General features: G+C 44.4%; 1 protein-coding gene across 1 annotated transcript in view; it reads right to left on the reverse strand.

Moving 5' to 3' along the window:
* LOC115462048 (coiled-coil domain-containing protein 17-like) overlaps positions 1–23980 on the reverse strand; it is a 290272-nt gene that overhangs the window by 28634 nt on the left and 237658 nt on the right. Inside the window, exons 11-12 of the mRNA XM_030192096.1 lie at positions 22513–22735; positions 31–141 (exon numbers count right to left, since the gene is read on the reverse strand). Coding sequence (XP_030047956.1) covers positions 31–141; positions 22513–22735 — 334 coding nt within the window. The remainder of the gene's footprint in view (positions 1–30; positions 142–22512; positions 22736–23980) is intronic.

A 23980-nucleotide genomic window follows, 5' to 3' on the forward strand; every position in this document is an offset into this window, starting at 1 on the left:
TCTTGGTGAACTATACTAGTAATAACCTACCAAAGGAGGGTACTTGTAGAACACAGCGTTGTTAGGATCAATTGGTATAGTGCTTTGAACATCTGCATCTCTTGCATTAACAAGGCGAACATACAGCTCTGCACTTTCCAACTAGGAAAAAAAAGAAAACAATCAGATTTTTTTTTTAACCTGAAGGTTCATATATAAAAATGATAGTTTTTTAATTGATAGCTCAAGATGAGTTTTATTCATGTACAATAGGGTGTCATTTACTAACCTAAGTTAATGTGTCATATGCCTAATAAATAAATAAACCTTTTTGAGAACAATGGGGATCACATTATATAAAGGGAATTAACTTGCATTAACACAGGTTAGTATATGAGGCTATAAATTTGTAGCTGAGGCAGCAGAAAATGGAGTGATTTGCACAAGGTGAAAAGGAAAGTATTTGAAAGCAGGATATGATTTCTGACCTCACACAGTCCTCAGGTTGCAGTTCTAGGTTCATTATTTTTTATTAAGTTTAAATAGAACATCCATCCAAATACAGTACAGAATATAGTAAACTTCCATTCCATTAGAAGAACCATATGAGAACAAACATATAACTAGATTACTGTCAAAGGTCAAAAATTCGAAGTAAGTGTACAGGTATGCAAAAATGGAAGTTGTATAAAAAGAAATGATAACTTAAAAGGAAAGACTAGGGACAGAGGGGAAAATTAAGAAAGGGAAGAAAGAGGAATCATAATATTGTGCTCAGATGGCTAACTAGTAGAATTTGATTCCAAATATTGCTGCAATGTTAACCAAACTTTAGGATGAGACATCTGGAAATGACCAATCTTGGCCGTATAATATTTATAAATTTGTAAAACATTATTCCACCAAAAATGCATATTAAGTTGTGAATTATTCTTCCAGTTGGATAATATATATTTAAGAGTTATTGCTATCAACGTGTCAAAAAGTTTAGAGTCTCAGGTTGCAGTTCTAACTTGTCCAGAGCTAGTTAGTTTTAGGGATGGGCTGTCATTTGCAATAACACAGCACATGTCACTAACATATCCTATATTGTCATTCATTAAATGAAAATGAGCAGAAAAAAATGACATTTGGTGTTTTTTCATTTGTCAATAATGGTGTGCACTCATGTAAAGCAGGCACACTCTTAATGACAAAATGACCCCAGAAGAACCCCAAAATAAAATAAACATTCCTGTAAATGATATAGGAAGTGACATAAAATGCATTTTCCAGCTGCCCATCCCTAGTAAGCTTTCAGAGCCCAGAGGCAAGGACATATCTTTCCTCCTGCTGCTCAGAGGTTAATATTCACTGGCTTCAACCTTGACTATGCTGCTCCTGTGGCTTCAGCTGTCAGTCTCTAGCCTTCACTCCCAAGAGCCATGGTTTGGTCCCTGGAGAGCCTCACACTAATCAAATACGTGCTGTTTTCCTGGTTCCACATGTTGTACTAGTTCCAAAAAAATGAATGGACAGTGCATATCCTTTCAGTTCATTTAAAGTAAACTAAAAATGTCGTCATCTGTCACACTTTACCCTTCATCTGAAATGAATGAAGATCCTTATCCTCTGTCTGTCTCTGATGTTGATCATTTGATTTTATCCTATTTATATGCCTCTCCATTCATAGCTAAATTCATAGCTCTTTCTCCCCCTCCAGTTCTAACTGCCCCAGTTTTCTATGTCCTTTTCTCCTCCATTGCCTCTTCTCAGTCTACCATCTGCACCTGAATGATTACGTTAAATGACTTCTTATAGAATACTGACTAGTGGAAAAATATGCACCATGTTTTGATGGTGTATAACTTTATTAATGGGCATGCACATGGGTGAAGTTTGGGCTCAGCATGGGCAGATCACAGCAATACAGAAGTAAATGATATATTTTAACACATAAGAATGAGTTATTGCACCTTAAATGTAAGTACATTTTCTGCCACTTGTGCTAGTATAATATAAAAAAAATCATACGTAGCTGCTTTTCTTTCTAAAATAAGCTTGAAATAGGCACCAGCCTACTCTTTTAACTTGGGCATGCAGTTATAGGATACTCTCTATGCAACACATTGTTTGGGCTGTTAGGGTGCTGAACCTTTAGAAGGTGCTGAAACTTTAGATGCAGAAATTTTGGGCACTGGAAGTTTGAATGCTCAAATGGTGGCATCTGAAAGCCCTCTCTCCTCCCTCCCCCCCCCCCCCCCCCCACATACTGACCTCTGGTACTCATCAGGAGCAGGGCCTGTGTCTGTGCGCTGCTGCAGCTGTGGGTTCTTAGGCAGAAGGGAAATGTGGGCTGCTTCAGGCAGTGCCTGTGAGGCAGGACAGAACAGGCTTCTTGATGAACCGTCCTCCCTCACAGACACCACTTGGGGCAGCCCACCTCTCTTCTGCCCATGGAGCCTGGCTGTAGAGAGCAGGTGCAGGTCCTGTTCCTGATGAGTACCAAAGGCCAGTGCTTGGGGGGGGGGGGGGGGGGAGACTTTTAGATCCCATTGTTTGGGCACCCAAAATCCAGCCCCCAAATGGTGATGGTCAAACGTCACCAGCACCTACATGATGGGGCTCAGAGTAGTGCCCAAAGCGCATGTACTCTATTTGTTTGTTTTAAATATACATCACCTTGTTGTACCATTATAAAGAAATGCAAGGTTTAAATTATTAAATCAAGAACTAAAAGGAGGCAGCAGTTGGAGATAAGGACAACGGAGGGGAAAAAAAAGCTTTTCTACTTCTGCAGTATACAAAGAGATCTGCAAAAACGTTACTTCTTCATCTTAAAAAAAAAAGGGGGGGGGGGGGAAGGTTACTGTGGAAAGCTATGGTTATGACTTGTTTGTCTCCACAGCTATGAAAGTATACAATAGTACTCTTGCCATGGGTCTTGGACTGCCATCTACTTGCAGATTTGTGGGCTGTCTTCAGTCTTGGATCTCTTTCAGGGAGAGAAAACTAACAACTTATAGCAGCAGCTTCAGAGAGCATTTTCCATCTCACAGATAGGCTGCAGAGAATACCTTCTCCTGCTTTAGACTTAGCCTGGCCTCAGAATGACATCCTATAGTATATCTCCTATCAAACTGAGCTCTCTTTTTCATCAAGCACTGCCATTTCCTCCCCTCACCCTCCCCACTGACAGTTTGAACTTCGTGGGTGTGGCTTGGATCTCTTTCAGGGAGAGAAAACTAACAACTTATAGCCAGTGTTGCCAGGTGGGCGGTTTTACCGCCCAATTGGGCGGTTTTTCGCGACCCGCCGCGGGAAATTTTTGCCCGCGGCGGGTTGCGGTTTTTTTGGGCTGGTTTTTGGGCTTCAGGGCGGTTTTTTGGGCGGCTTTTTTTCGGCCGCGGGGGGGGGCGGGGTTAGTGACTTTTTGGGCGGGGTTAGTGACGTTTGGGCGGGCCGATGACGTGGGAGGCGGGGCCGAAGACGTGGGAGGCGGGGCCGATGACGTGGGAGGCGGGGCCGGTGACGTGGGAGGCGGGGCCGGTGACGGCGGGGGCGGGGTTGATGACGGCGGGGGCGGGGGTGATGACGCGGGGGTGGGGGTGTCAGGGGCGGGGTTTGTGTTTGGGCGGGTTTTGGGCTGTTTTTTGGGCTGGAAAAAAAAATTTTCCACCTGGCAACCCTGCTTATAGCAGCAGCTTCAGAGAGCATTTTCCATCTCACAGATAGGCTGCAGAGAATACCTTCCCCTGCTTTAGACTTAGCCTGGCCTCAGAATGACATCCTATAGTATATCTCCTATCAAACTGAGCTCTCTTTTTCATCAAGCATTGCCATTTCCTCCCCTCACCCTCCCCACTGACAGTTTGAACTTCGTGGGTGTGGCTTGGATCTCTTTCAGGGAGAGAAAACTAACAACTTATAGCAGCAGCTTCAGAGAGCATTTTCCATCTCACAGATAGGCTGCAGAGAATACCTTCTCCTGCTTTAGACTTAGCCTGGCCTCAGAATGACATCCTATAGTATATCTCCTATCAAACTGAGCTCTCTTTTTCATCAAGCACTGCCATTTCCTCCCCTCACCCTCCCCACTGACAGTTTGAACTTCGTGGGTGTGGCTTGGATCTCTTTCAGGGAGAGAAAACTAACAACTTATAGCCAGTGTTGCCAGGTGGGCGGTTTTACCGCCCAATTGGGCGGTTTTTCGCGACCCGCCGCGGGAAATTTTTGCCCGCGGCGGGTTGCGGTTTTTTGGGCTGGTTTTTGGGCTTCAGGGCGGTTTTTTGGGCGGCTTTTTTTCGGCCGCGGGGGGGGCGGGGTTAGTGACTTTTTGGGCGGGCCGATGACGTGGGAGGCGGGGCCGAAGACGTGGGAGGCGGGGCCGATGACGGGGAGGCGGGGCCGGTGACGGCGGGGTTGATGACGGCGGGGGCGGGGGTGATGACGCGGGGGTGGGGGTGTCAGGGGCGGGGTTTGTGTTTGGGCGGGTTTTGGGCTGTTTTTTGGGCTGGAAAAAAAATTTTCCACCTGGCAACCCTGCTTATAGCAGCAGCTTCAGAGAGCATTTTCCATCTCACAGATAGGCTGCAGAGAATACCTTCCCCTGCTTTAGACTTAATCCCGCCCACCCTACCCCTCTACCCACCCACCCCTAGAGTGACATGTCTTATATAACCTCCCTATCAACCCACTCATTACTTTACCTCACCCATTTCTATTCTTCTATCACCTTCTCCCACTACTCCAACCAGAGTTACACCTAATCACACTGACCACCCTTCAACATCTTCAGTCCTTCTGTGACTGTTCTCTTGTGCTTGACTGCTTAAATATTTTAAATTTAAATGCTTTACTTTTTGTCTATTAGATTGTAAGCTCTTTGAGCAGGGACTGTCTTTCTTCTGTGTTTGTACAGCGCTGCGTACACTTTGTAGCGCTCTAGAAATGTTAAATAGTAGTAGTAGTAGTAGTAGTCTGATCTCTAAACTCCCCGAAACAAAATGATGGAAAAGATTTTCCATTATTTGACATGCATCATACATTTTGTCCTGTTCTGAGATGCCACAATTTGAACATTATTCCTTCTGTGTCAGTTTTGCAGATCATTTCTTCATTCTCCGCCTCCAGGGATTTCTGAGGTTACACCTCTGGCTCTGAGCTCCATTCAGACTAGAAGCATGAGGAATCATGACTTTAGTTAATAAGTACTGAATGTTCCACTTTATGCTGCAGTTTCATGTTAAGGGATGCGATCTTAAATTACCAGTCTTGTGCAAACTCTGGAAGTCCAAAATGGAGAAATTAGGGATTTGTGTGGTTATGGCCTAACTCTGCCATATCTCAGAGCACCATGAGCCATGCCACTGCTTCCTATCACTGAGGACAGCTCCCTGCAGATGGTAAAGGAGACGCTCCTGTCCCAGAACCACTTATTGAAGGACTCTCCAAAATGCACATTCTGGTCCCTCAAATGAATGCCTGATATACAGTGATGGCAAAAGATATGGTAAAGGAGCTGGACAGCCATTGCTCCCAGTGGCTCTCTAGCACTCCTTTTATACAAACAATCATTTGGTATATCTACACACTTTATAGCCATTCAAATCTAACTTGGCCAGCACAAGACAACTTTCATGCCTAAAATAAAGGTAAAGGTAAAGGATCATGGATTTGATATACCACCTTTTCTGTGAGTACAACCAAAGCAGTTTACATATATTATATGCAGGTAAAACTAATACACAAGCACATATCAATTGCTGCTATCATTACAGTTGTTGAGTTTGAAGGAAGGAGCTAGGAACAAGGGGACCTGTGGACCTTTTCACATTTAATTTTTGCCAAATAAATAAATTAATAAATATACCTATCACCTTTGAGCTCTCTAGTACTATCTTCAGAAGCATATTGTTCTCCACTTATGAGAAGGAGAAATTAGGTCTTACCTGCTAATTTGCTTTCCTTGAGTCTCTCCAGACCATTCCCTATGAGTGGGTAATTTGCACTCCTACCAGCAGAGGGAGACTGAAAATTATTGAACAGCGCTCCTGTATAAGGGACTGTGCGACCCTGATCTCAGTAGTTCGAATAGCCAAGCAACACCTAAAAAAACTTCAACCACAAAGAATTGAACACTTAAAACACCACCAGAAATTGGGCTCCCAAAAGGAACTCCCCAGAAAGAAAAGAGCACCAAAAAAAAAAAATAACTGGAACTAACTTTAATAAAAAAACACAGATGCAGTTGCAATCCCAGATGAAAGAAATCTCAATGATCCCACTGTTCCTGGGTGGGCTCGGGAATGGTCTGGAGATACTCAAGAAAAGCAAATTAGCAGGTAAGACCTAATTTCTCCCTCCTTATCGTCTTCTCCAGACCATTCCCTATGAGTGGGAAGTACCAAAGCAGTATTCACCAAGGCTGGGAAAGCCCCCAGTGCAAGACGGATGCCCCAAAGGAAGCATCCCGTTATGACTGCACGTCCCACCTGTAATGCTTGATGAAAGAATGCAGTGAGGACCAAGTCACCACCTTACAAATGTCCTGTGGAGGAATGAGAGAGTGTTCTGCCCAGGAAGAAGCCTTCGCACACGTAGAATGTGCCTGAAGAACCACGGGCACCTGTTTCCCCGACAGCAGGTACACGGAAGAAATTGCCTCCTTGATCCAACGCGCAATGGAAGCCTTGGAAGCTGTCTCCCCTTTTCGAGGTCCCCTGAACAAGACCCAGAGGTGGTCGGACTTCTGAAAGTCACCTGTCCAACACAAAAAGCACCGTAACGCCCGACGAACATCCAACTTATACAACCGAGGGGACTCATCTCCCAGGAAGGAAGGCAAGGAAATAGACTGGTTGATATGAAACGGAGAAATCACCTTAGGAAGAAAGGAAGGAACCATCCGTAACAACACTTTCTCCTTAGTAAGGACCAGAAATGGCTCACAACAGGACAGAGCCTGCAACTTGGAAATATGCCGCACCGAAATGATAGCCACCAAAAAGACCACCTTAAGTGCAAGATCCTTAAGCGTAGCCTGCCCCTAAGGGCTCAAACAGGGCTTGAACCAAAGCAGACAGCACCAAATTCAAGTCCTAGGTAGGGACCACCGGGCGCACGGGAGGCCGCAATCGCTTATCCCCCTGGAAAAACAAGAGACATCCGGATGAAGTGCTAGCGATTTACCCTGAAGCAGAACCCGAAAACACATGAGCGCCACCAACTGAACCCTAAGGGAGGACAGCAACAATCCTTTCTCCAGACCTCCCTGTAAAAATTCTAGTAGACGACCAACGGAGGCCCTCAATGGCTGCACCTCCCGCTCTTCGCACCAAACCTCAAAAAACACGCCAAACCTGAACATAAGCCAAGGAAGTGGACCGCTTCCTGGAACTCAGAAGGGTATGCACAACCGCAACGGAGTAGCCCTTCTTCAACGGTCGTGCCCACTCAACAGCCAAGCCATAAGCGAAAATCGAGCCACATCAGGCATCCGGACGGGTCCCTGAACCAACAGACCTTCCTCCAAGGGAAGAGGAAGTGAAGCATCCACCTGCAGTCGCATGAGATCTGCATACCATGGTCGACGCGGCCAATTGGGAGCCACCAGAATCACGTGACCGATAGGACCCTGTATATGCTGAAGAACCCGACTGATGAGTGGCCACAGAGGAAACACAAACAAGAGGACTCGATGAGGCCAGGGTTGTGCCAACGCATCGAGACCCGTCAACAACGGCTCCCTTTTGCGCCTGAAAAACCGCAGAGCCTTGGCATTCTCTGCCGTGGCCATCAGATCCATTACTGGGGTGCCCCACCGATTGACAATGAGCTGAAAGGCAAACAGGGCTAACGCCCACTCCCCTGGATCCAGATGATGCCGACTCAGATAATCTGCCTATAGGTTGGATGCTTCTGCAACATGTGCTGTCGAGAGAAGCCGGACGTTCTGTTCCACCCAGCCATGATCAACGCCGCCTCCTGTGATGAGAGAGCTTTTGGTTCCCCCCCCAAAGACTGACGTAAGCGACTGCTGTCACATTGGCAGAGAGAACTCAGAGACACGAAATAGGAGCATCGGATGAAAATGCAACAGAGCAAGACGAATTGCCCTAGTGCCCAGCCGACTGATGGACCAGCCAGACTCCTCCGCCAACCAGGAGCCCTGAGCAACTTGTCCCTGACAATGGGCTCCCCATCTAGTCAGGCTAGAATCCTTTGTTACTACCCAGTCCGGAGTGTCGAGGGGCATGCCCCGGCTCAGATGATGACAATCCAGCCACCACTAAAGGCTGAGCCGAACTGGACGACGGAGAGAAACTGCATGAAAGTCCACCTGAGGGGACCAGTGAGCCAGGAGGGCCGCCTGAAGAGGCCTCATATGTGCCCATACTCACGGACACAAGGTCCGTGGCGCTGAAGAAAGCCCAAAGGGCATTGCTCAAAACTGGAAGTGATCTCCAAGGACTACAAAGCGAAGAAACTTCTGATGATCCGGAAGAATAGTAATGTGAAGGTACGCCTCCATAAGATCTAAGGATGTGAGAAACTCCCCCGGCTGAACTGCCACAATAACTGACAAGAGTCTCCATGCAGAGGGGCAACATCCGCAAAGCCTGATTCACCCTTTTTAGGTCCAGAATCAGACGCCAGGAGCCCTCCTTCTTAGGCACGACAAAGTAAATGGAATATCTGCCAGAACCTCTCTCACCTGGGGGAACGGGAACCACGGCCCGCAGGGTCTGACACATGGCCCTGGCCTTGAGCGGTGACTTGCAAGGAGAAATGATAAAGGCATCTGGAAGCAGATGGTGAAACACCAGGGCATACCCGTACTTGACTATATCTAAGACCCACTGGTCTGAAGCTACCCAGACACAGCTCTGATAAAATAGCTGAAGCCTGCTTCCTATGGCCAGAACCAGAGACTGAGCCCCCCGCACCTTCATTAGGAGGTTCTGGCACTGCTGGGTCCCGCGGTGCCTCTGGCGCGACCTCCTCTACAGTTACCCCGAGAGGGCTGAAAGGACTGACCTCTATTCCAGAACCAAGCACGTTGAGAACCAGCACTTCTACCTGGCCTGTATCTGCGAGCCTCCCTGAGGCGCCTTCGGGCCGCAGACCGGGAAGCCAAGTGGGACCTAGCCTCCGGAAGCTGATCCCCTTTGGACTCGCCCAGACTCTTGACAAGTTTCTCCAACTCAATCGCCAAAAAGAAGCTTACCCTGGAAAGGAAGCTGACTCAGACGTACTTTTAATGCTACATCTGCCGCCCAGTGATGGAGCCACAAGAAGTGACGTTCCGACACTACCAGTGCCAGATTCCTCGCAGAGGCCCAAACCAAGTCATACATGGCATCCGCAAGAAAAGCAGTGCCCGACTCTAGATTAATGACATCAGCTGCGGAATGAGAAGTCTGCCAGAACATCGGGGAGACACTCAGCCCAACGAAAACAGGCCCGAGCCACATAGCCCCCCCGCAGAAAGGAATTTAACAAAGGTGTCAAGTTACCAGAATAAAGAAAACAGAAGTTCACCCCAACATTAACCTCAAATACTGAACCAAATTCTTTAGCTTCTTTTAAAAGAAATGAGGCCCACTGTTCTTTCACACTGATGTTCAAAGGTAATGCTTTAGATATAGAAACATTTAACTTCAAGCTAGAAAGTGCTCCAAAGTCTGAAAAAGAAAGGCTCAAAACCCTAGAGATACTGAACAGGGCTCGTAAGAAACAACAAAATATCATCAGCAAAGGCTAGGCATTTTATAGTCACCCATCTACACAAAACTCCCTGAATCCCAGCTTCTGCTTGAAGCCTAGCTAACAATGGTTCCAAAAAAAAATATATAACAGAGGCAATAGAGTGCAACCCTGACATGTACCCCTGCATAAACTGAAACTGGGAGAGGGTGATCCATTTACTAGTCCCACTGCTGTGGGACGAGAATAGAGTGCACTAATGGCATCCACAAAGAATTCATCAAAGCCATACCTCCGCACAAGTGGAAAGAAAAAAGACCACTCTATCAAAGGCCTTTTTGGAGACAAAACTGATTGCTAAAGCCAGAATCACGTGTTGTCTACACCATTCCAAAGCCAATAATCGCCTCTGTATATTAACCACTTCTTGTCTGCCTGCCACAAATCCAGCCTGTTCTTTCTCCACCAGCTTGGGCACTACTTTAGCCTACTATTATAGGCCTATACGATTCTAGTAACAGATGGGCCTTGTCAGGCTTTGGAAGAACAGTAACCAAGGCATGATTAGAATAGGCCAGGAAACCACCCTGCTGTACTGCCTGAGAATACTATGACCCCAGGGGAGTTATAATTTGTCCTTGCATGAACTTAAAAAACTCCCCATTGTAGCCATCTGTATCTGAGATTTATATAATTTTAATTGCTTGATAATATGTTAGATCTCCTCCACTGCCACAGGAGCATTAAGCAAATTACAATCTGCAGCAGTTAATGAAGGGAACAACACAGAATTCAATCACGCATCCAATACTCAATTTGTACAGGTGATTTATGATAGAGGTCTATAGAATGAGTGGAGTGGAACGGGTAGACATAGGGTTACAATATGGCTCCAGAAAAAGGAGGACACGTTGGTCCAGTCCGGGTTTTGCTTCCATTGAAAGCAATGGAAGTAAAACCCAGACTGGCTCAATCTGTCCTCCTTTTTCTGGAGCCATATGTTAACCCTAGATAGTCGTAAAGCGCCTGTTTACGCTTTCCAAAAATACTAGGACTATGGGGCATGCGATGAAGCTACAAAGTAGTACATTTAAAATGAACCGGAGAAAATATTTCTTCACTCAACATGTAATTAAACTTTGGAATTCATTGCCGGAAAATGTGGTAAAGGCAGTTGGCTTAGCAGAGTTTAAAAAAAGGTTTGTACAGCTTCCTAAAGGAAAAGTCCATAGACCATTATTAAATTGGACTTGGGGAAAATATTTCTGAGATAAGCAGCATAAAATGTTTTGAACTTTTTTTGGGGATCTTGCCAGGTATTTGTGACCTGGATTGGCCACTGTTGGAAACAGGATGCTAGACTTGATGGACCTTTGGTCTGTCCCAGTATGGCAATACTTATGTAATGAGTAAAGATGCTGGTAGAAATTCATAAATAATGTTTCTAACTCTTTTGGATGAGAGATGATCAGTCCCTGTCAAGTTTTAAATGCTAGGATGGATCTGGGACCCTCCCCCATGCCCTAGTGAGGTTCACTAACAATTTACTGGGCTTATTTCCAAATTTGTATAGCTTGCATTTCTGGAGAAAAACGTTTCATAGTTTTCTCATGAATAAGTTCGTTCAGCACTTTTTGTGCTTTGATCCAATAGTTCTTATAAGAGTCAGTGGGGGATCCTTGAAATTTAAGTCGTAACTTAGTACTAAGGGCCCCAAGAAATGTAATTTGACTTGATACCCGCTTCCTCCTTTTACTAATATAAGCAATAATATCCTCTCAGAGCAGGTTCAAATATGGAAGGCAGGCAACGGTTTGATACCAAAGATCAGCAGAAGCAGTATAGCATTTCTATACTGCTTCTGCTGATCTTTAATGAAACCTTTCTAAGGGTAAGGTACAATCAAAGCTCTAACATATAAATATGTGTAAGGAGTCAACCACAGGAGAATCAATTAAGCAAGATCACATCTTTGGTGGATCATCTGGGGCAACCTGCATCATCAGAATGAGATTAGAAGAAATATAAAAAAGCAATAAGAGACCACAGCTCCCTTCCTATGCAAGAGGAGCTTCCTTGGGAGGGGGTGGGGAGAGAGAGAGGTAAATACATCTGCAAAAATTACATTTTTGTCCTCTTAAATGTCTATATAAATATATTTTTTTAAATATTTGGATTAGCTCACACCTTTTTAGTGAGTTACATTCAGATACATTAGGTATTTCCTTGTCCTGCTTACAATCTTAGGGACCCTTTTTACTAAGGTGCATTAGGAGCTAAAGCTCACCTAATGAAGCTTACAAATGGCATATCACAGGACCCACTCAGGCATCCTGTTGTAAGTGCCAAATATGCGCACATTAACTATAAAATATTTTAAATATTTTTTTGAGGGCGCATGTCTGCAGGTGGAGAGTGGGCATGTTAACTGGTTAGCGCAAGAATAGCACGTGAGCCCTTATTGCCTACAAAATGGGCTCACGTGTAAGTGCACATGCTATTTTTTTTTAATGACCACACATTAATGGCAACATTAGCACATGGCTGTTAATATAAAAAATAGAAAAAGGCCATTGTTATAGCTGCAGTAAAAATGGAGTTAGCGTGCAGGAAAAACCTGTGGAAGAGTGCACTAAGGCCACTTTTTACCGCAGCTTAGTACAAGGACTCCTAAATGACTTGCTCAAGATCACACGGAGTAGCAGTGGGATTTGAACTGGGTGTCCCTGGTTGTCAGCTCGGTGCTCTAGCTATTAGGCTACTCCTAATCATATTTTATTCAATACAATATCTAAATGCAAAAATATGCAGAAATAGTCATATAGAAAAAATGAAGCAGGTAAATATTTATTAGGGATGTGCATTTAGTTCTTTTAGGTGCCTAAGAATTTTAACTAAGTGCTAATCATTTATATGCACATATACCTATCAATTTTCACACATAAAAAGGTTTTACATGCATATAATCTACACATTAAAAAATGAATATGTGAAATAAACAGAAAAAAGAGACCTGACAAGTGGGAAAATTTTGTTTAAAATGAAAATGAACTAAAGATTTTTTTGATTCATGAACATCCCTAATGGTTATTTTGTTTACACCATTGTTTGTTTTTTTTAAATGTTCTTTACATTGTTGCAAAAATAACCCATGCACCTGACAATTGGCCTTTTTTTTACCAAACCATGCTAGCGATTCCCACATGCCAACACTGTCAAAGCCCATTCAAGCGTGGTTTGGTAAAAGAGAACCAATGTGCCCATTTCTGTCTTTTTTCTGTCCCATCTGTGTTTCCACAGGTGAAATAAACACCACCAGAGAACAGGACAGCAGGATCAACGTGGAATTGTTGAATTTCCCAGCTCATGCCAATCAATTGAAAAAAAAGAGACCTTTTGGATTTTGAACTGATTTACCTCATATCTTTTCAGTAGCAGTTCAAAGCAAGTTGCGTTTGGGTATAGGAGCCAGCTCTGTGGATATTGCGTGTGCTTAAGCATCTCCCAATACTGAACAAACTCCTTGACTATGTCCAGGGTTTACTAATTTCTATAGAGTTTAGCACCCCCAATAATTTTGAAAAGTTGGCTCCTATGCATTCAGGTAGATTAGGTATAAGTGGGCTAAAGCAGTTGGGCCAGCTGAAGAATTAAAGGCGTCTTTCACTAAGGCACGCTCACGTTTTTAGCGTGCGCTATACATTAGAGACCCCATAGGAATGCATTGGTGGCATCTCTAACGTTTAGCTCACCTACAATTTTAGCACACGCCAAAAACGTGAGCGTGCCTTAGTAAAAGAACTTCTACAAGAACTGAAATCTGAATTAGCAGAGCTGAGGGTGAGGGTGGGGGGAAGGTTCTCCTGGATCCACAAACTGAACAGCACCTGAAGCCACAAGGGCTTCAACTAAGGATGTGGTGAGTAAAGAGTACAGATGGGGAGAAGGCAGTGGTGTGCTGGTACATTTTTAACAACAGACTCTCTCCCCGGTCCACCTCGGCGCCCCCCCCCATCCACCACTGCACCACCCCATCCACCTCTGTGCCCCCCGTCCACCTCTGCGCCCCCCCCAAAAAAAAATTGCAGAGCTGGCTATTGCCGGGGGGGGGGGGGGGGGGGGGGGGGCAATGCATTACTCTCTCCAGGAAAAAAAAAATTAAATGATCCCAGGTTCCAATCTAATTCATGTTTAATATGGGGTAAAATGCCATAAATAAGTAAATAAATATAAACTTTTAACATTCAGCACCTGATTCTCAAAGTGGACATATTCCAAACACTATAATGAAAATAAAATTATTTTTTTCTACCTTTGTTGTCTGGTGACTTTGTTTCTCTGATCATGCTGGCCAGGATCTGATTCTGCTGCTCTCTATCTGGTCCTTTGACTCCATTTCCAGGGCTTCTTTTCCATTTATTTCTTTTCTTTCCTCCTTTCTTCTTCATTTCTGGTCCTCTGCAGACTTGACTGTACAGTGGATCCAGCTTCTGCCTATTTTCTCCATCCATGTGCAGTTTCTCTCCTCACTTCCTTTTCCCTCATCTAATCTCCTTCCTCTATCTTCCCTCCATGTCCAGCATTTCTTCTGTCTCCCTTCCTTCCCCTCCATCCATGTCCAGAATTTCTCTTGCCCTCCCCTCCATGTCCTGAAACTCTCCTCTCTCCCCTGCCCCCCTCTATCCATCCATACCCAGCAATTCTCTTCTCTCCCCTGCCCCCCTCTCTCCATTCATGCCCAGCAATTCTCTTCTCTCCCCTGCCCCCCTCTATCCATCCATGCCCAGCAATTCTCTTCTCTCCTCTTCCCCCCTCTATCCATCCATGCCCAGCAATTCTCTTCTCTCCCCTGCCCCCCTCTACCCATCCATGCCCAGCAATTCTCTTCTCTCCCCTGCCCCCCTCTACCCATCCATGCCCAGCAATTCTCTTCTCTCCCCTGCCCCCCTCTACCCATCCATACCCAGCGATTCTCCTCCCTCCCCTGCCCTCCCCTTCCACTCCCATCCATGTCCAACGATTCTCCGTTGCCCCCATCCTCCCCTCCCGCTCCCATCCATACTACTACTTATCATTTGTATAGCGCTACTAGACGTACACAGCGTTGTACACTTGAACATGAAGAGACAGTCCCTGCTCGACAGAGCTTACAATCTAATTAGGACAGACAAACAAGAGATAAGGGAATATTAAAGTGAGGATAATAAAATAAGGGTTCTGAACAAGTGAACAAGGGTTAGGAGTTAAAAGCAGCATCAAAAAGGTGGACTTTTAGCTTAGATTTGAAGATGGTCAAGGCTTGGTGAAGTAATAAAATAAATTCTGGAGAGAAATGGCTCCTAAGAAGCCACAGGAGCAGCAGCACCAGGCATGGCAAAAAAATCACTGGTGGTGTGTGATGGTAAAGAAACACCTAAAGTTTGAACTGAAGGAGCTGAATTGTGCTGAGGTAAAAACAGCTGCAAGCATTGGAGAAAGAACCATGTGGCCTCAAATGTCCAGTGCGGGAAGTCTATGATTCTGTTAGTCCCAAGACCTCTTCAGGCACAATTAAGCTGGAACAATCCACCTGACAGTGTCCTGACCTGCTCTGCACTTCCCATAGTGAGATCAGCACTTAACAGCTTCTGCTGCCATGAGAAATGAAGTGAAATCAAAACTGCAAGTGAAACCCTAAGATTAATACAAATTTAAAGCTATACTCAAACAGATGACAAAGAGGATTTCTCTTCAAAGACCAATGCTATCAGTTTAGCCAAACAAACCCTCCAAACTGGTGCCACAGCAGTAAAATTACCTGCATCCATCCTTTTTTAATACCTCAGTTGAAGCGCCGTGTTATTTAAAGCCCTGCTGCCCGTCTCTAGCCTTCCCTGTTTGCTTTGTGATGAGTTTGTTCCCTCAGTCCCGCCTTCGCATTTCAATGCTGTTCTAGAGATAGGTTACAGCAAACACATTCCATAGGTCTTATGCTTAAGCCCACCCACCCCAAGACTGACACTTCCTATATAGCTTTACCAAATATACTACATATCATAAATTAACCCCACCCTAATTACAACCCCATCATAGTACACCTGTTCATACCCATTTCAACAAATCAAGATGACTTTTAATTCTCTGTAATAATTGTGGTGCTTTAGTTTCAAGACCAAGCTTCTGGAGACTTAAAGCTTGTCCTATCTGTCTTCAGCTTGCTAGTTTAAAACAGGAGCTCAGCAAAGTAAAGCAGGAATTGAATGCACTTAAAGCAACTTCTAGGACTGCACAAAATCATACTGCACAGAATCATACCAAATTCTCACCTCTGCCTCAAAGGATAATACCACCTAAGAATAGATGGTTCACAGTAGGCTCAGGCAGGCTTCGTTATGTGACACAGAAGCATCCGCCCTCACAAGTTTTGCCCCTACAAAATTCCTTTGCTCCACTACAGCACTGTGATGCTCCTGAAAATAAAACTGAGGCGGAAGAGAAAAAAAAAGCAAAGAAGGTGGAACAAAAAGATATGAAGGTACCCAAAGAGAAAAGACACCCCCAAATCACTAAAACCAAAACACATACTTGGAAATGTAGATGGAAAGTGATGACCACAAATGCTCACAGTCTAAGCAATAAAGTTCATGACCTTCATGCCCTAATCTTGGAGGCAGACTTGGACATAGTTGCAATCACAGAGACATGGCTCAATGGTTCCCATGAATGGGATGCAAACATACCAGGCTATAATCTTTTTAGGAAGGATAGAGAGGGGCGTAAAGGTGGAGGAGTAGCTCTGTATGTGAGAAATGATATCACAGCGACTGAAATGACAGGGAACTGGGGAAAGGAAGAAGCGATATGGATCACCTTAAAAAGAAAGGAAAAAACCTCTGTCCATGTGGGTGTTGTCTACAGACCTCCGACACAATTGGAGGACCTAGATAAAGATCTGATCGCTGATATTCAAAAATTGGGGAAGAAAAGAGAGGTGCTGTTGTTGGGAGATTTCAATCTGCCGGATGTAGATTGGACGGTTCCGTCTGCGAAATCGGAAAGAAGTAGAGAGATCGTGGATGCTTTTCAAAGTGCTTTGCTCAGACAAATGGTGTCAGAACCCACGAGGGAGGGAGCGACGCTAGATCTGGTACTCACAAATGGGGATAATGTGTCAAATGTCCGAGTGGGTGCCCACCTGGGCAGCAGTGACCATCAAACGGTTTGGTTTGATATGACGGCTGAAGAGGAGGGTGGCCACTCAAAACTCAAAGTCCTGGATTTCAAACATGCTGACTTTAGTAAAATGGGGGAATACCTGAGGAAGGAGCTGATGGGATGGGAGGAAATACAAGAAGTGGAAGGACAGTGGTCCAGACTGAAAGAAGCTATAAATAGGGCCACGAACCTTTATGTAAGGAAAGTAAATAAAAGCAAGAGAAAAAGGAAACCGATATGGTTCTCCAAGCAAGTGGCTGAGAAAATAAAGGCTAAAGAGTTGGCATTCCAGAAATACAAAAAAACTCATGAAAAGGGACACTAGGAGGAATACCGGATGAAACTGAAAGAAGCCAAGAGAGAGATACGTCTGGCGAAAGCGCAAACGGAAGAACAAATGGCTATAAATGTAAGGAGGGGTGGAAAAATTTTCTTCAGGTATATTAGTGAAAGGAGAATGACTAAAAAGGGAATTGTGAGACTAAAAGATACTGCGAACCGCTATGTGGATAATGATGAAGAAAAAGCAAATTTGCTAAATAGATACTTCTGTTCTGTTTTCACAGAAGAAAATCCTGGAGAAGGACCGCGATGGACTGCAAAAAGTACAAATGAGATTGAAGTGGATAGAGCACCGTTCACGGAAGAGAGTGTGTATGAACAACTTGAAAAGCTAAAGGTAGATAAAGCCATGGGACCGGATGGGATCCACCCTAGGATATAGAGGGAGCTCAGAGAGGTTCTGGCGGGTCCTCTTAAAGATTTGTTTAATAAATCCTTGGAGACGGGAGAGGTTCCGAGGGATTGGAGATCGGCGGATGTGGTCCCTCTTCACAAAAGTGGTGATAGGGAAGAAGCTGGAAACTACAGGCCGGTAAGTCTCACTTCGGTTATTGGAAAAGTAATGGAAGCGATGCTGAAGGAAAGGATAGTGAATTTCCTGGAAGCCAATAAGTTGCAAGATCCGAGACAACATGGATTTACCAAAGGGAAATCGTGCCAAACGAACCTCATTGAGTTCTTTGATTGGGTGACAGGAGAATTGAATCTACTTAGATTTCAGCAAAGCTTTTGACACGGTTCCCCACAGGAGGCTCTTAAATAAACTGAATGGGCTGAAGATAGGACCCAAAGTGGTGAACTAGATTAGGAACAGGTTGACGGACAGACGCCAGAGGGTGGTGGTGAATGGAATTTGCTCGGAGGAGCGAAAGGTAAGTAGTGGAATGCCTCAAGGATCGGTGCTGGGGCCGATTCTGTTCAATATATTTGTGAGTGACATTGCCAAAGGGTTAGAAGGTAAAGTTTGCCTATTTGCGGATGATACTAAGATCTGTAACAGAGTGGACACCCCGGAGGGAGTGGAAAGCATGAAAAAGGACCTACGGAAGCTAGAAGAATGGTCTAAGGTTTGGCAATTAAAATTCAATGCGAAGAAATGCAAAGTGATGCACTTAGGAAGTAGAAATCCACGGGAGACGTATGTGTTAGGCGGGGAGAGTCTGATAGGTACGGGCGGAGAGAGGGATCTTGGGGTGATAGTATCTGAGGATTTGAAGGCGACGAAACAGTGTGACAAGGCGGTGGCCGTAGCTAGAAGGTTGTTAGGCTGTATAGAGAGAGGTGTGACTAGCAGATGAAAGGGGGTGTTGATGCCCCTGTATAAGTCGTTGGTGAGGCCCCACCTGGAGTATTGTGTTCAGTTTTGGAGGCCGTATCTTGTTAAGGATGTAAAAAGAATTGAAGCGGTGCAAAGAAAAGCTACGAGAATGGTATGGGATTTGCGTTACAAGACATATGAGGAGAGACTTGCTGAACTAAACATGTATACTCTGGAGGAAAGGAGAAACAGGGGTGATATGATACAGACGTTCAAATATTTGAAAGGTATTAATTCGCAAACGAACCTTTTCCGGAGATGGGAAGGTGGTAGAACGAGAGGACATGAAATGAGATTGAAGGGGGGCAGACTCAAGAAAAATGTCAGGAAGTATTTTTTCACGGAGAGAGTAGTGGATGCTTGGAATGCCCTCCCGCGGGAGGTGGTGGAAATGAAAACGGTAACGGAATTCAAACATGCGTGGGATAAGCATAAAGGAATCCTGTGCAGAAGGAATGGATCCTCAGGAGCTTAGTCAAGATCGGGAGGCGGGGCTGGTGGTTGGGAGGCGGGGATAGGGCTGGGCAGACTTATACGGTCTGTGCCAGAGCCGGTGGTGGGAAGCTGGACTGGTGGTTGGGAGGCGGGGATAGTGCTGGACAGACTTGTATGGTCTGTGCCAGAGCCGGTGGTTGGGAGGTAGGGCTGGTGGTGGGGAGGTGAGGATAGTGCTGGGCAGACTTATACGGTCTGTGCCTGTGCCAGAGCCGGTTGTTGGGAGGAGGGGCTGGTGGTTGGGAGGCGGGGATAGTGCGGGGCAGACTTATACGGTCTGTGCCCTGAAGAGCACAGGTACAAATCAAAGTAGGGTATACACAAAAAGCAGCAAATATGAGTTATCTTGTTGGGCAGACTGGATGGACCGTGCAGGTCTTTTTCTGCCGTCATCTACTATGTTACTATGTTACTATGATGTCAGAATGACGTCAGAAGGCGGGACTAAGGGAACGAACTCATCACAAAGCAAACAGGGAAGGCTAGAGACGGGCAGCAGGGCTTTAAATAACATGGCGCTTCAACAGAGGTAATAAAAAAAGATGGATGGGAGCGGGAGGGGAGGATGAGGGCGACGGAGACTCGCTGGACATGGATGGGAGCGGGAGGAGAGGTAAGCATGGCCTGTGGTGGCGCCTTCCTGCCATGCTTACCTCGTTCACTGGAGCTGGCTCATCCTGGAGAACAACCGGCTCGCAAGATCTTGCAAAATTTAACAAGCGGCTCTTGCGAGCCGGTGCGAGCCGGCTCCAGCACACCACTGGGTGAAGGAATAGTGAGAGAAGGAGCGTGAGGGGCATTAAATGGGGGCTGAGGAGGATAAGAGAAGACAGATGGTAGAGAGAAGAGGATGAATGGCTAGGAAAAATTAGAGCAGGGAAGGGGCAACGCATGTGGAGGTAAAGAGAAGGATGGGATGATCAATACGGAAATGGTAAAGAGGAGGGCAAGAAGGAATGGGGAAGGATATTTGGATTTAGCTCATGCTTTATTCAGTAGTAAAGACAAGTTACATTCAGGTTTAGTAGTTATCTTCCTGTCACCTAAGGGGTTACAATCTAATTGGGGAGATTCTATAACCGGGTATCCCTATTCTGTAACATTGTCTGGGTGCTGGGATTCAGAATAAACCTGCACCGGTGTGCTTAAATGTAGCCGCACCCAGTTATGCCTCGTCAATGACAGGTGTAAATGGGTGTGCCTACATGTAACAGGCATCATGCATAACTTATGGTATTCCTATGCATTCAGGTAGATTAGGTATAAGTGGGCTAAAGCAGTTGGGCCAACTGAAGAATTAAAGGCGTCTTTCACTAAGGCACGCTCATGTTTTTAGCGTGTGCTAAACATTAGAGACCCCATAGGAATGCATTGGCGACATCTCTAACGTTTAGCTCACCTACAATTTTAGCACACGCCAAAAATGTGAGCGTGCCTTAGTAAAAGAACTTCTACAAGAACTGAAATCTGAATTAGCAGAGCTGGGGGTGAGGGTGAGGGGAAGGTTCTCCTGGATCCACAAACTGAACAGCACATGAAGCCACAAGGGCTTCAACTAAGGATGTGGTGAGTAAAGAGTACAGATGGGGTGAAGGAACAGTGAGAGAAGGAGCGTGAGGGGCATTAAATGGGGGCTGAGGAGGATAAGAGAAGACAGATGGTAGAGAGAAGGAATGGCTAGGAAAAGTTAGAGCAGGGAAGGGGCAAAGCATGTGGAGGTAAAGAGAAGGATTGGATGATCAATACGGAAATGGTAAAGAAGAGGGCAAGAAGGAATGGGGAAGGGGATTTGGATTTAGCTCATGCTTTATTCAGTAGTAAAGACAAGTTACATTCAGGTTTAGAAGTTATTTTCCTGTCCCCTAAGGGCTTACAATCTAATTGGGGAGATTCTATAACCAGGTATCCCTATTCTGTAACATTGTCTGGGTGCTGGGATTCAGAATAAACCTGCACCGGTGTGCTTAAATGTAGCCGCACCCAGTTATGCCTCCTCAATGACAGGTGTAAATGGGTGTGCCTACATGTAACAAGCATCATGCATAACTTATGGTATTCATAAGTTGTGTGTGGAAGTGGGAGCCTTGCCCACCCCCTCCCATGCTTTGCCCATCTGTACACCTCTTTGCAGTTATGCACTATGGTTTTTTTTTTACTAAGCTGTGGTAGTGTTTTTAGCTCGCGGTAGAAATCAGTTGCCAGGTGATTTCTACCACAACTTAAAAACAGTACTGTGACTTAGTAAAAGACCCCTGTAGCACTTACATGCAGCCTTATAGAATAGTGTGTACTGCACTTGCATATATAAGCAGGGCTTTTTTTGAGGGGGTACTTGGGGGTACTGAGTACCGGCACCTTTTCCATTGTCTACTAAATTTGACCCATGGACCCCAAGTTTTAATGAATGAACTCAGGCTCTACACACCAATTCTGCCTTATCATAGATTTATGTGACTGGTTGCAGGGGGCCTGGCTATTGTAAGGTGGGTCCCTCAGTGATCACCCCACCCCTGAAGGGTAGCTTAGCATTTGAGTACCGGCACCTTTTTTGCTAGAAAAAAATGCACTGTATATAAGTGTCACTTTTCTGTTCACTTGCACACACTCAGTTATGGAACTGTCTTTCAAGTTTGTACCTGAGGCAATGAAGGGTTAAGGGTGTGGAAAGTGAGTGATTAGGGAGACAGGAATGGAGTTAAGGAATGAGTGGGTGTGGGATAAAGGAGACTGGATAAGATGAGTAGATGACTGTGGCAAGAGTATTAGAAAAGAGTGGGGAAGGAAAGGCGAGGACTATATGCAAACTGGGGTAGAACATGGGGAGGAGAAAGAAAGAGATGCATTTGGGTTGGGCTGGAATGGAGGGGTGTTCATTTGCCAAAGAATAACATCACTACTACCTATACCCTTCAAAAACAATTCCTGGGGTTACTGGGGGATGGGATAGAATTTGAGATGGGAGAACACTTTGAATGCATTTCATCTCCATGTTTGAGGTATAGAATGCTTCTGGAAATTTTGTTTACTCAAGGAATACACTTTTCCAATTTTCTTATCTACTCTAGTCCAATACAACTACTATTAATACTATTACCACTTAACATTTTTATAAGTCTACTGACATACACAATACTGTATAAAACTTCTATTATGTTCTGCATAATGTCTTTTTCTGAAAGTAATTATTTTGTATTTTCCAAAACTCAAAATAATTTTGATGAACCCAAAATGTTTTTCAGAATATTTATTTATTTATTTGCTGCATTTGTATCCCACATTTCCCCACCTATTTGCAGGCTCAATGTGGCTTACATTATGCTGCTATGGTGATCACCATTAACAGAATGATAATACAAAAGAGTGGTACAATCAAGATACATGAAATATCACTTAAATTAGACATGAAAGGTAAAAATCAATATAATTTTCTAGCAAAATATAAACTAAAATACTGATTAATATTATCTTGGTACATCTGGAAAATCTATCTTTTATACCTGAGGCACAGCATTCATTTCCCCGGTAGTCATTAATGGTTTCATAGGCAGTACACGAATTGGGATTTTCCAGTGTCCACTAATTACACGATTCTGGTGATCAAAGATATCCATTTTCGTCCAACCTCGTGACACTAAGTGGCTCACTTCCTGCCCATAAATATCATACGCTCCAGAAGCTTGCAACTCCATGATGAGAGCGAAGTTTGGAGAAGGTCTGATCCTACAAGAAAAAAATATGATAAATAAGTAATGCAGATTTGACAGACAGCCAATATCCTATATGAAGCGTTTTTTTAAAGCCTTAAAACTTTGAAAACACCACTCTAAGGGGTCATTTTACTAAGGTATTCTAATGGATAGTCGCATACTAATGAATTAATATGTGTTAGAGTCATGCTGCAGACCATAGGTATACAATTGGCCACGTGGAATATAACATGCTCTAATCATTATAGTGTGCTAAATCCATTAGCGTACCTTAGTAAAAAGACCCCTAAATCAGTGGTTCTCATCCTTTCTTCAGTGTTTACATATGTGGCACTCTGAACACTTCAATCACAGCTGAACATTTGGTCTGTATTTTGTCCTGTTTATATTTTAATGGCCCAACAGAAGAAACAGGACACTGTGCAGAAAAGATTTCAACGTATCATCAACGACGACACCTAGATCCATTTCTTGGTCTGTGACTCCTAACTTCGAACCTTGCATGATGTAGCTATAATTCGGGTTCCTCTTTCCCACATGCATCACTTTGCACTTGCTCACATTAAACGTCATCTGCCATTTAGACGCCCAGTCGCCCAGTCTCGTAAGGTCCTCTTGTAATTTTTCACAATCCTCCTGCAATTTAACGACTTTGAATAATTTTGTGTCATCAGCAAATTTAATTACCTCACTAGTTACTCCCATCTCTAGGTCATTTATAAATAGGTTAAAAAGCAGCGGTCCCAGCACAAACCCCTGGGGAACCCCACTAACACCCTTCTCCATTGAGAATAGTGACCATTTAATCCTACTCTCTGTTTTCTATCTTTTAACCAGTTTTTAATCCACAATAGGACACTACCTCCTATCCCATGACTCTCCAATTTCCTCTGGAGTGTTTCATGAGGTACTTTGTCATATGTCCTCTGAAAATCCAGATACACAATATCAACCGGCTCACCTTTATCCACATGTTTGTTCACCCCTTCAACGGAATGTAGTAGATTGGTGTGGCAAGATTTCCCTTCACTAAATGGTAAATGTGATTGAAAGAGAAGTTTTTCTATAACTAAGGAACTTTGTTGAAAAGAAGAATGTTCTCCATCCTCTCCAATCTGGTTTTAAGATATTTCATAGTACTGAGACAAGAAATTTGCAGCTATTTAGACAGGGGCATGATTGCCATTTTTCTTTCCTTAGACCTAAGTTTAGCTTTTTATCTAATTAATCATACATGCTACTTTCTCATCTCAGAGAC

This window comes from Microcaecilia unicolor, chromosome 2 (assembly GCF_901765095.1).
Source record: "Microcaecilia unicolor chromosome 2, aMicUni1.1, whole genome shotgun sequence".
Classification (NCBI taxonomy): Eukaryota; Metazoa; Chordata; class Amphibia; order Gymnophiona; family Siphonopidae; genus Microcaecilia; species Microcaecilia unicolor.